The 15,229-nt window shown below is 42.9% G+C and overlaps 1 protein-coding gene across 4 annotated transcripts in view; it reads right to left on the bottom strand.

Moving 5' to 3' along the window:
- LOC146575988 (voltage-dependent T-type calcium channel subunit alpha-1I-like) overlaps positions 1 to 15,229 on the bottom strand; it is a 129,240-nt gene that overhangs the window by 78,213 nt on the left and 35,798 nt on the right. For all 4 annotated transcript variants that reach the window (XM_085270942.1, XM_085270943.1, XM_085270944.1 and 1 more), the window contains exons 7-10: positions 11,654 to 11,978; positions 10,992 to 11,380; positions 7,344 to 7,495; positions 6,850 to 7,035 (exon numbers count right to left, since the gene is read on the bottom strand). In XM_085270942.1, the coding sequence (XP_085127068.1) occupies positions 6,850 to 7,035; positions 7,344 to 7,495; positions 10,992 to 11,380; positions 11,654 to 11,978 (1,052 nt within the window). The remainder of the gene's footprint in view (positions 1 to 6,849; positions 7,036 to 7,343; positions 7,496 to 10,991; positions 11,381 to 11,653; positions 11,979 to 15,229) is intronic.

The following is a 15,229-nucleotide window of genomic DNA, read 5'->3' as shown; positions in this document are numbered from 1 at the left end:
CAGAATCTTGGCAGCGGGAGAATGAATTAATCCACCTTAATGAGCTCTGCCCGGTCGGCTGTCGCTTCATCGGGACTCCGCGCTTGGACCGTCGTGGTGGTGGTCTGGTCACTGTTCACCGAGACAATTTCGCTTGCAGGACTATGGACTCTGAGTTTTTCCCTTCCTTTGAGTCACAACTTCTTAAGGTTGGTTCTTCAGATATATTTTATTGTGTTTTAATTTACCGCCCTCCCGGCCCCGCTGGTGTTTTTATTCGAGATTTTACGGACTTTTTATCTTCCAGTATTAAACTGGAGAAAGTCTTAATGATTGTGGATTTCAACCTCCGCGTGGATGATCTTAGCTGTAGCATGGCCTCTGACTTTCTATCCATTACAGACTCTTTTCATTTTATTCAGCATGTCTCTGGACCCACCCATGTTAAAGGCCACACCTTGGACCTTGTGTTTTCTCTTGGCTTAGACATAACTAATGTCTGTGTTGAAGACGTACAAGTGAGTGACCATTCCTGTGTTACTCTTAGTCTTAGCTTCCCTCTGTACACACCACCTTCTAATCTCATGTTCCATAAGCGGTTCATAAATCAGGATGTTGCTTTGAAGTTTTCTAATATGTTGGACCCTCATGTGATCAGTGGCTGCACTGATGCTGATGTTGCTACACAGTGTTTTAACAATCACTGCTTGGAGATTTTAAATTCAGTGACACCTATGAAATCTGTCATTGCTGTCTCAAAAAGAGCTCATCCATGGATAAATGGTGACGTTAGGAAGGTCAAAAGAATCTGTAGAAAAGTAGAACGCCTTTGGAAATCAACTAAACTCGAAGTTCACAGGCTCCACCTTAGGGAACTTTGGGTTTCCTTACATGAAACCATAAAAACAGCCAGATCAGGATATTTTTCTCAGTTAATCTCATCAAGCAAGAGAAATTCCAAGGTACTGTTTGACTCCATAAACTCTATTGTTTCCCCCGTGGTCCACCCAGTACCCATGACCTCTATATCTGAGAGTGACGACTTTCTGAATTTCTTTGTGGATAAAGTTGATCATGTCCGTATGAGCATTGGTTCTTCAATACCATCTGTTTGTGTCTCTGGGCCACCACCCCCTCATTTACTGTCAGTGTTTAACCCAATGAACATACATGACCTTTCACTCCTGCTGGATAAAATGAAAATTACCACTTGTGCAAATGACTGGAGTGGTTTCGGTCATACCTCTCCAACAGATCTTTTAGTGTTTTTGCGAATTGGTTTATGTCACATTCTAACGATCTGACATGTGGGGTACCGCAGGGTTCAGTTCTGGGTCCTATTCTTTTTCTTTTGTACATGTTACCTCTAGGACTTATAATTAGGCAGTTCCCTGAGGTGTCTTATCACTTCTATGCTGATGATATTCAGCTCTATTGCTCTTTTAAGTCAATGGAAGTCCATAAACTGTCCTCTTGAATTAAATGTTTAGCTTCCATTGAACAGTGGCTTGGTGACAACTACTTACAGTTGAACTCTGAGAAGTCAGAAACATTAATTATTGCCCCCGACAACCAGATATCTCTAATCAAACAGCATCTGTTCACCTGAGCCTCAGGTACCTTGGTGTGATCTTTGATTCTGCCATGTCCCTAGAACAACACTCTCACCAGTTGATTAGGGACTGCCTTTTTCAGCTAAGAAACATCTCCAAACTGTGAACTTTGCTGTCTAAACCTGAGTTAGAAATGGTTATTCATGCTTTTATTTCTTCTCGCTTAGATTATTGTAACAGTCTTTTTCTTTGTTTGAGCAAAAGGAATCATGACCGTCTCCAGTTAGTCCAGAATGCTGCTGCAAGGCTTTTAACTAAGACACAAAAAAGAGAGCACATTACACCAGTGTTACGTTCATTACACTGGCTTCCAGTACATTTTAGAATTCATTTTAAAATCTTGGTACTGACTTTTAAAGCTTTGAATTGTGATGCCCCTGCCTACATTTCCGATCTTTTAGAACCCCACGCTCCCTCTCGCAGCCTGAGATCATCTAACCAAAGGCTGTTGGTAGTCCCACGAACTCGTTTTAAGACTAGAGGTGATAGATCTTTTAGAGCGGTGGCCCCCAGGTTGTGGAATGCTCTCCCTCCATCATTATGTTGCCTTGATTGTATTTATTCTTTTAAAAAGCAGCTTAAGACTCATTTATTTAGATTGGCTTTTAATTAGATTTGTGCTGTATGTTTGATTGTTAATGTATTTTATGTATTTCTGTTTTATATTACCGTGAAGCACTTTGTGGTTTTTATCCTGTGAAAAGTGCTATATAAAAAATTGCCTCTCCCTGAGCTTTCTTCCAGTCAAAAGGGAGATTTCTTCTCTTCCTACTCTCACCAAGTGCTTGCTCACAGGGGATCATCTAATGATTGGGATTTTCTTTCTGATATTGTAGGGTCTTTACCTTACAATTGGAAGCAGCTTGAGGCAACAGTTATATATATATATATATATATATATATATATATATATATATATATATATATATATACAGTGGGGCAAAAAAGTATTTAGTCAGCCACCGATTGTGCAAGTTCCCCCACTTAAAATGATGACAGAGGTCAGTAATTTGCACCAGAGGTACACTTCAACTGTGAGAGACAGAATGTGAAAAAAAAATCCATGAATTCACATGGTAGGATTTGTAAAGAATTTATTCGTAAATTAGGGTGGAAAATAAGTATTTGGTCACCTCAAACAAGGAAAATCTCTGGCTCTCACAGACCTGTAACGTCTTCTGTAAGAAGCTTTTCTGTCCCCCACTCGTTACCTGTATGAATGGCACCTGTTTGAACTCATCATCTGTATAAAAGACACCTGTCCACAGCCTCAAACAGTCAGACTCCAAACTCCGCCATGGCCAAGACCAAAGAGCTTTCGAAGGACACCAGGAAAAGTATTGTAGACCTGCACCAGACTGGGAAGAGTGAATCTACAATAGGCAAGCAGCTTGGTGTGAAAAAAATCAACTGTGGGAGCAATCATCAGAAAATGGAAGACATACAAGACCACTGATAATCTCCCTCGATCTGGGGCTCCACGCAAGATCTCATCCCGTGGGGTCAAAATGATCATGAGAACGGTGAGCAAAGATCCCAGAACCACACGGGGGGACCTGGTGAATGACCTGCAGAGAGCTGGGACCAAAGTAACAAAGGTCACCATCAGTAACACACTACAACGGCAGGGAATCAAATCCCGCAGTGCCAGACGTGTTCCGCTGCTGAAGCCAGTGCATGTCCAGGCCCGTCTGAAGTTTGCCAGAGAGCACATGGATGATACAGCAGAGGATTGGGAGAATGTCATGTGGTCAGATGAAACCAAAGTAGAACATTTTGGTATAAACTCAACTCGTCGTGTTTGGAGGACGAAGAATACTGAGTTGCATCCCAAGAACACCATACCTACTGTGAAGCATGGGGGTGGAAACATCATGCTATGGGGCTGTTTTTCTGCCAAGGGGACAGGACGACTGATCCGTGTTAAGGACAGAATGAATGGGGCCATGTATCGTGAGATTTTGAGCCAAAACCTCCTTCCATCAGTGAGAACTTTGAAGATGAAACGAAGCTGGGTCTTCCAACATGACAATGATCCAAAACACACCGCCCGGGCAACAAAGGAGTGGCTCCGTAAGAAGCATTTGAAAGTCCTGGAGTGGCCTAGCCAGTCTCCAGACCTCAACCCCATAGAAAATCTGTGGCGGGAGTTGAAAGTCCGTGTTGCTCGGCGACAGCCCCAAAACATCACTGCTCTCGAGAAGATCTGCATGGAGGAATGGGCCAAAATACCAGCTACTGTGTGTGCAAACCTGGTAAAGACCTATAGTAAATGTTTGACCTCTGTTATTGCCAACAAAGGTTATGTTACAAAGTATTGAGTTGTATTTTTGTTATTGACCAAATACTTATTTTCCACCCTGATTCACGGATAAATTCTTTACAAATCCTACCATGTGGATTCATGGATTTTTTTTTCACATTCTGTCTCTCACAGTTGAAGTGTACCTCTGGTGCAAATTACTGACCTCTGTCATCATTTTAGGTGGGGGAACTTGCACAATCGGTGGCTGACTAAATACTTTTTTGCCCCACTGTATATATTAGGGGTGCAACAATACTTGTATCGATATTGAACCGTTCGATACAGTGCTTTCGGTTCGGTACGCATATGTATCGAACAATACAAAATTTGTAATTTATTTTATCAACTTTCCTTCTGACGATGCTGTCTGTGTTGAGCGCTCAGTGGATCTGCGCTCGACAGTGCAGCCTAGGCGGAGTAGTCGAGTGCAGATTCACTGAGCGCAGGGCAAGCTAGCAAGACAGAAGTTAAGCTCTCCTTGCAACATGGCAAATTGAACCTCCCCCACCCTCATTCAGATCTGGCGTTTGGAACTATTTTGGTTTTCATGTGACGTATGACCCTGAAGGTAAGCGCGTCATGGACAAAAGTAAAACAGTATGTTGGATGTGCCACACAATGCTCAATTACATTGGTGGGAACTAGTGCATTAGCGCAGTTTGCTCGTTAACGTGTTGGCCGTCCAGCCCCACGCACGGGGCGATAGCTCGTTAACGGAGATTTGCCGTATTGTGGCATATATATATATATATATATATATATATATATATATATATATATATATATATATATATATATATGAGTACAAGATCCATAGAGGCTGGGGTCTATCACACCAGGCAAGACCCCAGGTGCAGGCTGTGTAAAGATGCCCCAGAGACAATCCAGCACATAACAGCAGGGTGCAAGATGCTAGCAGGCAAGGCATACATGGAACGCCATAACCAAGTGGCCGGCATAGTGTACAGGAACATCTGTGCCGAGTATAACCTGGAAGTCCCGAGGTCAAAATGGGAGATGCCCCCAAGGGTGGTGGAGAATGACCGAGCTAAGATCCTGTGGGACTTCCAGATACAGACGGACAAAATGGTGGTGGCTAACCAACCGGACATAGTGGTGGTAGACAAACAGAAGAAGACGGCCGTAGTGATCGATGTAGCGGTTCCGAATGACAGCAATATCAGGAAGAAGGAACACGAGAAGCTGGAGAAATACCAAGGGCTCAGAGAAGAGCTCGAGAGGATGTGGAGGGTGAAGGTAACGGTGGTCCCCGTGGTAATCGGAGCACTAGGTGCGGTGACTCCCAAGCTAGGCGAGTGGCTCCAGCAGATCCCGGGAATAACATCAGAGATCTCTGTCCAGAAGAGCGCAGTCCTGGGAACAGCTAAGATACTGCGCAGGACCCTCAAGCTCCCAGGCCTCTGGTAGAGGACCCGAGCTTGAAGGATAAACCGCCCGCAGGGGCGTGCTGGGTTTTTTTTCTTTTTTTTTATATATATATATATATATATGTGTGTGTGTGTATGTACATATTAGAGATGGCACGATACCACTTTTTTATGTCCGATACCGATACCGATATCATAAATTTGGATATCTGCCGATACCGATATGAATCCGATATAGTGTTTTTTAATCAACAAAACTGTTTTTTAAAATATCTTGCTGCATTTTGCAAGTCTGCAAGTTCATACTCAAGTTTAAAACAACAACTACACTAAAGCTATTCTGTTATACCTGTATACAGAAAAAATATTTCATAGTTCAGCAATACTGATCAATCTAATAAACTTAGACCTACACCATCCTCCCTATTCTGGTATTTTAAAGAGTACTTAGCGTAAATATTAAGCAACCTAACTAATAGGGTTCCAACTCCCAGCAACAACAAAAATAAATAAATAAAAAATAGGGAACCACCCCTCACGCTCCACCTCATGATGCTTAATCGACGTAATCAACCTTAATTTGATGCAGTGTGAAAAAAAAATGCACAGAAATCAATTCTTTTTCAAGAAATATTAAATAGATTCAACATCTTTCTTCAACAAAATTGCAGACTGCACAGATGGTACCTTCCCAAAGTAAAAAGTACTATAGCTTACTAGGGTATATATATTAGACTTAATAGTCACTATATACAGTAATTGACTTCTATTCATTTTACATCAAATTAAAACTTTGGGTGTCAGATAATTATTTATTAAAAGCTCGACATTTTAAATGAGAATAAGAAAGAAAAGTATGTCTTTGTGCCCCCTTTTCCCAGTTAATGCCCTATCGGCCCCCCTGGCTAAACTTTGCTAGATCCGCCCCTGCACAGTTACCAGCCGTCAGCTACGTAGAAAAAGATCCTGGTGTAGAAAGTAATAATAAATAAATTGTAACAACAGCTTATCAAGCTTAAACGTGCTGCTGTTGTTCAGCCGCTGGTTTCCTCTTTCTGGTGCAAAGTGGACCAAAAACAAACAAGAGAGACAGACTCGGACAGAAAAGCCGATCAGCTGATCATTTAAGCAGTTTCACGATTGAAGTAGCAGCCGGAGAGCGAGAGGCAGTCGCTCGTTAAGCTTAACGCAGGAATGCTTTACAAACATTCAGAGATGGACTTACACACGTGCTTTACTTCTCTCGGGGATAACTTTGTCAGAGATGAAATGCCAGGTTGCTAGCGAAGCTCCAAATGCTATCCAGACCACCGACAGGTCCCGCATGCCACAGCCGCTCTATCACGTGACGCATACTGCTCCGACTGCTAACGTTCTGAGGTGAGTTACGGTGTGTTGCAAGTTTTGTGAGGTGCTTTTGTGATATTTAATGGATCGGATTACATTTTTTATTTTTCTCCGATATCCGATCCAGTAATTTAGGTCAGTATCGGACCGATACCGATACGTAATATCGGATCGGTCCATCTCTAGTACATATATGTATGTACATGCCAAGAGTTACCTGAAGATGAAGATAAACAGCATAAGCAGCATGCAGAAGGTGGCCACATTGTCCATCGTCTTCATCAGAACCACAAGCTGCCGCCTCAGCGCAGGCATGAATCTCACCAGCTTAATGACCCTCAAAAGCCTGAATGTCCTCAGCACCGACAGACCACCGTCTGCCTGGCCAATGATCTCACACACACTGGGGGAGCACACGTGTTTAAAAAGGGGTAAAATGAGAATGGCAAAGATGTGGTGAAATTTGTAAAAATGTATGTGGTCATTTCAAAAGAAATATGGGGAAAGGAAGACCAAAATTAATAAGAGTCAAGAGAAATGAGGGGAAATAGATAAGAAAAGATTAGATAAGAGGCTAAGTTAGTCTTTAAAAAACAACATTCAATATTACACACATGAAGATAGAAAATTCTCATTCTGTAAGCACACATAATCCATACTAGGGTGATAAGGAACATACAGTATTCTCAATCAGCCACTCATATCACACACCTGATGATGACGATGATGCCATCAAAGATGTTATACGGATTCCTCAAGTATTCAAAGAAGCCAAAGGCAGTGAGCTTCAGGATCATCTCCAGCGTGAACATGCTGGTGAAGACGATGTTACAGATCTCCAGGACATTGGTCAGCTCCTCAGGCTTGGTGGAAACATCAAAACAAAATCAGAAGAGTGAGGATACAGACCGGTACCTCTTTTGTTGCACCATAAACCTCAAAATAGCTGGACCCAATATTGGAGTCACTGATTTCTCATGCTATTTGAGAGCTATTACAAAAAATGTACCATTAATTTCTTACCCTAAATTTCAACTGTGGAATACTACACGATGTGCACAAGCACCAGTGCCATGTCAGTGGAAAAAAGGTCAGAGTGACAAAACCAATGATGAGAAGGGAAGCGGTTACAGGAGCTCAAGCACTGCAAGTATTTGAAGTTAAAAACAGAGCAGTGCCAAATACACACAAAGAGATAAAAACAGTTAATATTAAACCAGTGCTTTTCAATCACAGCTGCTGTAACAATAGATACGGGAGCCGCTGCCAAACAAAACAACTGCGCTCGTATTACTTTTCTCTGCTTGCGCTGAAAAAGCTGCCAGTCAAACTGTCAGTCACTTGAAGACAGAATTTACCCTTACCTGGCACATAAAATTAACACATACATCTTATCTGAGAGAGGCAACAGTCTGAGATCAAGAGAAGAGGCTGAAAAGTGGGAAAACAAACAGTTTCCTGGCACAGCTGTTTATGTGAAATTGTAAAGGAAAACTCACATCAGGGGGAAAATAAACAGGAAATGAGAAAAGGGATGGAGAGTGTGCATTGCCTGTGTAGCACATGGTGTCAAACACTGGCTGAATAGGAAAGCCTGTTATCTGGAATTGCCAAAGCGACTCATACATATATGAACACGCCACACATATAGCACCCCCCCCCCCACCCCCCCCCCGCACACCAGTCAATTCCGAGTTTATTTCCATTTCTATGCGCAGACTGGCTTTATGCAAGTGCGCTTTGTGTGCGAGTGGATGTGAGTTATGCGCGATATGGATCAGATGCTTTCTCCGATACCCCCTGTGAATTTTAGTTTCAAAAGCCAGTGGAGAAATAGCCAGCTCGCCCTGCCAAAGTTAGCAAACCATGTCAGGGAAACACACACTCTCACAGCCCTCCCCTCCCCTAATCCGCTTTGTCTCCCAGTCTATCTCTACAACACCCCTAGTTCTCCACGCCTTTTTCTTTCCCTTTTCTGAGTCTCATTATCAGGCAGACACATCTCTTCCCAATCAATATCCTCCTGTCGATCAGAGGGTGAATGAGGGAGAGAGAGAGGGAGAAGGAAAACCAAAAAAAAATAAAAAAATGGAAGGACTGTTTGAAACTAGATGATGGCATGACAGCTGAAGGGCGGAGATAGATTTGTCGTCAGAGATGAAGAAGAAAGAGCAAGAAAGACCTGCAAAACAGATTTGCTAGTTTCATAGCTTGAAGGTGGCTGTTATGAATTTAAAATTCGAAAAACATGTAAAAAAAAAAAAAGGCTGCAGATCAGCAATAGTATGATATGGATAAATGAACATAGATGGAAACACCCGCCAAAAACAAGTTGGATCGCTTAGCAGCTGCTCTAACCTTGACCTACGCCCATAACTCCCTTACGAGTCTTAAGTGCAAACACAGGATATAAGATTTATTGCTATTGACAGAACCATCACGGCCCTTGACACCACAGTTTAACTCAAACAAAATACCATCATCACTCCCTCCCTGTTGCTTTCTCCTCCTCCTTCCTTCTCCCCCTTCTTCTTGCCCCATTACCTTTCATTCCCTAGCAACGTTTCTCCTCATATTCTCATACCTTTGATCTTCCATGTTACTTTTTTGCCTGTTCCTGCCCTGCATATGTCCCCTGAAAATCCATCCCATGAGACAAGTGTCCTCTCTTGTTACTCGCCTGAAATGTGCCCTCAGTCAGCATGACTGTTTCATGAATATGAATGAATGAGCTACGCCCTCAAGTGTGACTGCGCATGTGTGGCTTCTTTTGAAAACTAATGAATTAGTAAAAATTATTAGTCAAACTTAAATATTTGAACACATAAATCGTCCGCTGTCACATGTGACACCTATCCAGAAGGATTTATTTGAAATCAGACTGTAAATACAGACCTTTTCCCTAAGCCCCTGTGGTGCTGTGGTACAGCAGCTGTGTGGTTAGTCATGTTTTGGGCTTCAGAGTTCTTGTTTAAGAAGAAAACACTGAAGTTAAGACTTCTGCACCGCAAAGCCAGCGCACACACCTGTGTAAGTGCTCCTGTCAGTCTTGCAGAGGGAGAAAGACTCAAAAGACAATGCAAACGAGGCGTCTGCGAGTGTGTGCATGCAAACGCGTGTGGGTCCCTGCATACGTGCCCGCTTTGAAGTGCGCGCACTCACACGCGCGCACAGAATTGCACGGGGAATAGAGCTGAAAACTGCTGTGTAACCGGCATAAGCCTCACGCTTCCTCTCTCGCTTGTCTCCTCCTCTTCTTTTCCCCCGCACAACCCTCGTTTATTTTTAGAGTCTTTAGAGATGAGGGAGAGAAAGAGAGAGAGAGAGAGAGAGAGAGAGAGAGAGAGCGCAACTACCCTGTACGCTGTCAAAGAGTGCGTGGGCGGATGAGAGAGGGAGAAGCGGGGAGACGGAGGATGAAACTGAGGGAGGTAAAAAAGAGTAGGTGAGTAGATGAGACGCTCGGGGTAAGGCGGGAAGGATGGAAGGAAGGGAGACAGCGAGGAACAAAGGAACAAGTGGGGGAAAGTGCAAAGGAAAGGTGCACAGAGGGATTTGTGGGGAGAACAGGGGGAAGGTGAGGTGGAAGTAAAATTAGCAAGGGAGGGAGCATGAAAGACAGACAGAAAACAGAATGGGAGAGAGAATGGAGAAAAAAGAAAAAAGCTGTCTTATGTAACAGCTTGTGAGTCCATGTGTTTCTGTTGGTGCATGCGCAAGAATATAAAAAGATATTTTGTTTATGTGCCTGCACACGGTTTGCAAAAAAAAAAAAAAGGATCTGCATTGTGTGTTTGCGTGTGCAACTATTTGTGTTCACGTGTGCGTGCGTATTCTTGGCAGGCTGCTCTCACTCTCGCTTTCAGACACCTGCCTTGTCTGCCTCTGAGGAGGCTTGGCCCATGTTAAAAGCCAGCTCGGTTATGTCTACTGCTAGGCTAAATGTTTACACCTCGATCATGGAACTGTTAGGCACTGATGCTCCTCCAATCCTGCACTCGTCGCCCTGAATGTCATCTGCCGTAACGCTGTTTCCTTCTGCTGATTTGCTGGGGCGGGAGAAATGATTACGGTAACACACTGTATTGATACTGTCACTCTCAAACACTCCAAAACAATCACTCTCTTTGGTGGCTCATGGCTTTTGGAATCGGTTCAGACATAAGTAATGGCGAGGTTCATAATAAAAAGAGAGTCCTTAAAACAGAAGATGGGTCAAAAACTAAAACAAACAAACAAACAAAAACCTCTCACCACTCAGTGTGGATTTTTTCATGACCTGATGTGAAAGGTGGAAGTGCTGCATGAACTTGAGTGAGGTGAAGATGAAGGAGGTCTCTTAATCGAAGCTGATCTTACCTGGTTGTGATGCTCGATGCCCATACTGATGGTGTTAATGAGAATAGCAATCATAATGCCCCTGCTGAAGTACTTGCTCTCCACAATGCCCCAAAGTTTCCTCCTCATACCGTTCCAGAGGTCCTTACAATGTCCAAAGCACGTCCTTTTCCGCTTCCTCTCTCCATCTCCCCTCTCCTCCAAGTGGTTCTCCTCTTTGCTCGTCTCCTTAACCGCATCCTCTTCATTTTCCTCGCCATTGGCGGAATCTCCCACAGCCCTCACTCCCTCCTTCAACGATAACGCACATATAGGGCAGTCCTCGGGATTTTGAGGGACAGACAGACTGATGGAATTGGCTAGTGGCTGAGAGTCATGGTCTTGCTTGTTTTGGTGGGGGCAGTGGAACGCTACAGAAACAGAGTGACAGGGGAAAAAAAAGATGTGGATACAGTCTCAAATACAGAACTTTTTTGTGTTTTTTTAACCAAGTATACAAAAGAAGTTCAGGAGATTTATTATCTAAGAAATGCACGATCCAATCGGGCCATCATCATGTTTTGAAAAACCTAAAATTCAGCTCTTGCTCTTATGTAATTGTACATCTTATCTGAAATAGAACTGCCAAATGTTACATAAATAAGAATATTCTCATTGTTATTTTCTGAAACCCTCCTACTCACATCTCGGATGCCTCAAATGATGCCGTTCTCCGTTCACATTGCCTCCACCCCGCCTGTTACCCCTGCCTCCACCAGCCGGCGGGGGCTTGCCCCTCAGCGTGTAATAGAGAGCTGCCGATCTCCTCTTAGCCTTGCGGAGGACATGGCAGACCAGCTGGAAGATCTCTTCGTAGCAGTCTCCAGGCTCGGCCATGCTGGCCAAGGTGGAGGAGGACAGGCACTGCGCCCTTTGCTCCTGCATCAGCTGGTGCTCCCGCTGTTTGGTTTCTGAGAACTGGGTGGCGATAACCACTAGGCACAGGTTGATCATGAAGAATGAACCGATCTGGAGACGCAGAGGCAAAAAAGTTGACCCCGTGAGATTAAACCCAGTGCGACGGAAGACAAACTCCTGCAGGCATGTCAAAGTTTATTGTTTTGTTGTAAAAGCTCATAAATCAATGTTTGACAAAATTAACTAAAACAAAAACGCACAGATACGCCGCCTTATTTGAATAATCAGCCCATGGCTAAAGCAGATGTTGCTCATTTAGGAAACATGAAAAATGTGAAGAATTGTGGTCTTTCTTCAGTGGTAAATACACACTTGCCTATTCTAATACTGTGCTCTGTTCCTCCTTTAGAAATGGTAGCGCACATGCTAAAGGTCTCTGAAGGCTGGCTTCCCACCAAACCGAGACTGATTGGAGCAGACAGACAGAGCCAACACATGCCCAAAGCACAGTTCAGCGTCTGGCAATCTCTCTTTCTCTCCTTCTCTTTTTATTCTCTGACTCGACTTAATGCTCCCTCCCCTCCGTGCACTCAACATTAATTTTTACTTTTCTCACGCCTTTGCTTGACAAGCATTCCCTAACCACTCTCTCTCACTGCTTTCTTTCTTTACACTGTTTTTCACAAAATAAGTTTGATTTTCTTATCATGAGTTAAAGTAAGGTTTGGCAGCAGAGAGGTGATGAGGTTACCCGTGAACAGTACATGCTGACTGACCCTTTTAGTGGCAGTAATGGGAATCACTATGGGACTGCTGAAACTGCCTTTATTGGTGTGCTCTGAGCAGGTTACAGACCAATGAATAGATCAATACTGGATAATGGTGAACAACTAAAAAAAGAAGAGACTGCAGGATGGATAGAGCAGCTTTTACCAGTGTTTCAGTTTTGTGCATCAAAAATCTGAAGTTGTATCTCTCTGCTTCAGTGATATAAATACATGTTGAGTACATACATAGGCATACTGCACATACATATCTATAAAACTATGCATTTTGAGATGTGATGCTTAATAAATCATTCACAGATATAAAATCCAAACCTAGTGACATTCCACTTTTAGACTTTCATCCAAAGTGATCAAAGATGCAAAGGAAAGGTGAAGGAGAGAGCGAGGAAGCCAGAGGGAATGAAATAAAGCGGCTGCAGAGATATTTACAAAGAGAAAAAGAGAGAGGAAACATAGATGGGAGGTGTGTGAGAGGAGGAGAGATACCCATCTGTGGCCTGTGGGTCAAAGCAGGTCTGCAGGTGTGTGGGGCTTTGATTTCCCTCCAGGTTTGCATCTGCGTGTGTGTGTCTATTCTGTGATTCTGATCAGTAGACAGCTTTACGCATAATGAGCGAGGGCAGCCCAATATCACGGATTCAGACCATCACTGCATTATGCATGCATGCAAGCTCACACACACACACATACACACTCAAACACATACATATTCACATAGACAAAAGCATGTGTGATCACACACACGTCACCACTTAGATGGGCTTAGCTTATAACAGATTGCATATACAGCTGTAGGCAGAAGTTTGCACACACTCATCCTGGGCATGAATGTCATGATAATTTGGATCTTTTAATGATTTCTTTGAATGATTTCTGCTCTTTTTTGCAGAATGGAAGAACTTTAAAAAACTAGAATTGGGTGCACAAGTTTGAATTTATTTTAGATTTTTTCTAATACACATGGGGTCCTCGACACCTCGACTTCATGCTTTTGGTAGTAATCAAGAAGAGTCTGGCATAGTTAAGGTTGGATATTAGACCACTCTTCTTGGCAGGATTGAAAGAGTTCATTTGAACTGGTTGGTTTACTGGTATTAATCAATCTTGGACAAATTTTCATTACTGTTGAGGTTGGAGCTTTGGAAAGAACATTTCAGAAGCTCTTTTGTTTGCCTTCCTTATCCATCTGTTTTACTGCATCTATGTGATCATTCTCCTGTTGGAACATCCTGTGTGTACACACCTGGGTACAAATTGTAATTGTGTAGATGTGGATTTAAGGTTAAGTTAAAAAGATTGAAGGTAATCCACTGATCCAATTTGTACAATGTATCAGTACCACTGACAGCTAAACATGATGTTACCACCACCATGCTAGTCGGTTGGTACGGTCTTCTTAGGTTTGAATACTTCACCATACTTCTCCAAAATTGTCAGTGTGGCTAAATTGCTCAATCTTTGCCTCATGTTATCATAAAACTTTTCTCTAGAAGGAATTTGTCTTATCTATGTGGGTAGCTGAAATGTCAGTCAAGCTAGAACATGTTGATTTTGGAGCAGGGCCTTTGTTCTTGGTCAGCACCCTCTCAGTCCATGATTATGTAAAGGTTCCTTAAATGTTGACAGTAATGCTGGTGTTCTAGCAGTTTCTAGTTCATGGCAGGTTTGAGCCTTGGTGGGTTGGTCCTGAACATCTTAATATATTTTGTCTCATCAGAGGGTGACAGGTTTGGTCTTATTCCAGACTTTGTGAAAGTGGTGACACATTTGAATAACTTGTACTTATTGAAACATGTTAAAACTGATGATCTTGGACTCTGTTGTTGTTTGGAAATGTATGTAACTACAACTGTATGCGCTCCTATGCTGGATTCATCACATATATATTGGTAAGACTTTTTTCATATACACACAGGTAACTGCCTAATAAATGCCCTCTCGGGAGTGATTAGCTCTTATACACTTACTCCCCCTCAGTTCACTCTGATATAGCTACTTTGGGTTCCACACTTGACAGTATATCAAGTTTCAAACAGACAAAGATGAGACTGTGTGATTGACACTGTGGAGGTTAAACTTCTTTTTGTCTCTCAGTTTTGTATCCCAAACCACACACTTACATGACTGATTAACAGACTTTAAAGCGCGGGGTGCTACAACGTCATAATGACACAACAGACGGAGAGATGGGGTGGATGAGGGAGTGAGAGTTTGATGAGTAAAAGGCAGTAAATGGAAGGACTACAAAGGAAAAGAATGAAAGCATTCAAGGTGACCCTGACTGTGTGTAGAGCACAATAAGGGCCCATGGAAGTGTGTGGCTGAAAACTTCTCATGGTGTCAGCAATGCTTCCACGGCATCACTTAAAAACGTTGGGTGGCTGCCAAACAGAATGGAGCTTTGCAAGGAAGCTCAAAAGGAGCAACACATTTGCGTCAGTTAGTTACACCAAAACTATTTGGGCATTTGCACCACAAAGGGAGCAGTCTGTCTAGAGCAGTTAGACGATATCTCTTAATCTCTGTAGCTCTTATACTGAACCCGAAAACAAAGGAGCTTGTTTTGTTTGGTCA

Source organism: Mchenga conophoros, linkage group LG4 (genome assembly GCF_057382185.1).
Source record: "Mchenga conophoros isolate Kocher_MC1m ecotype Shallow Benthic linkage group LG4, M_conophoros_male_GT1.1, whole genome shotgun sequence".
Classification (NCBI taxonomy): Eukaryota; Metazoa; Chordata; class Actinopteri; order Cichliformes; family Cichlidae; genus Mchenga; species Mchenga conophoros.
Note: the sequence above shows the minus strand (reverse complement) of the source record. Positions and strands in the feature narration are given on the sequence as shown.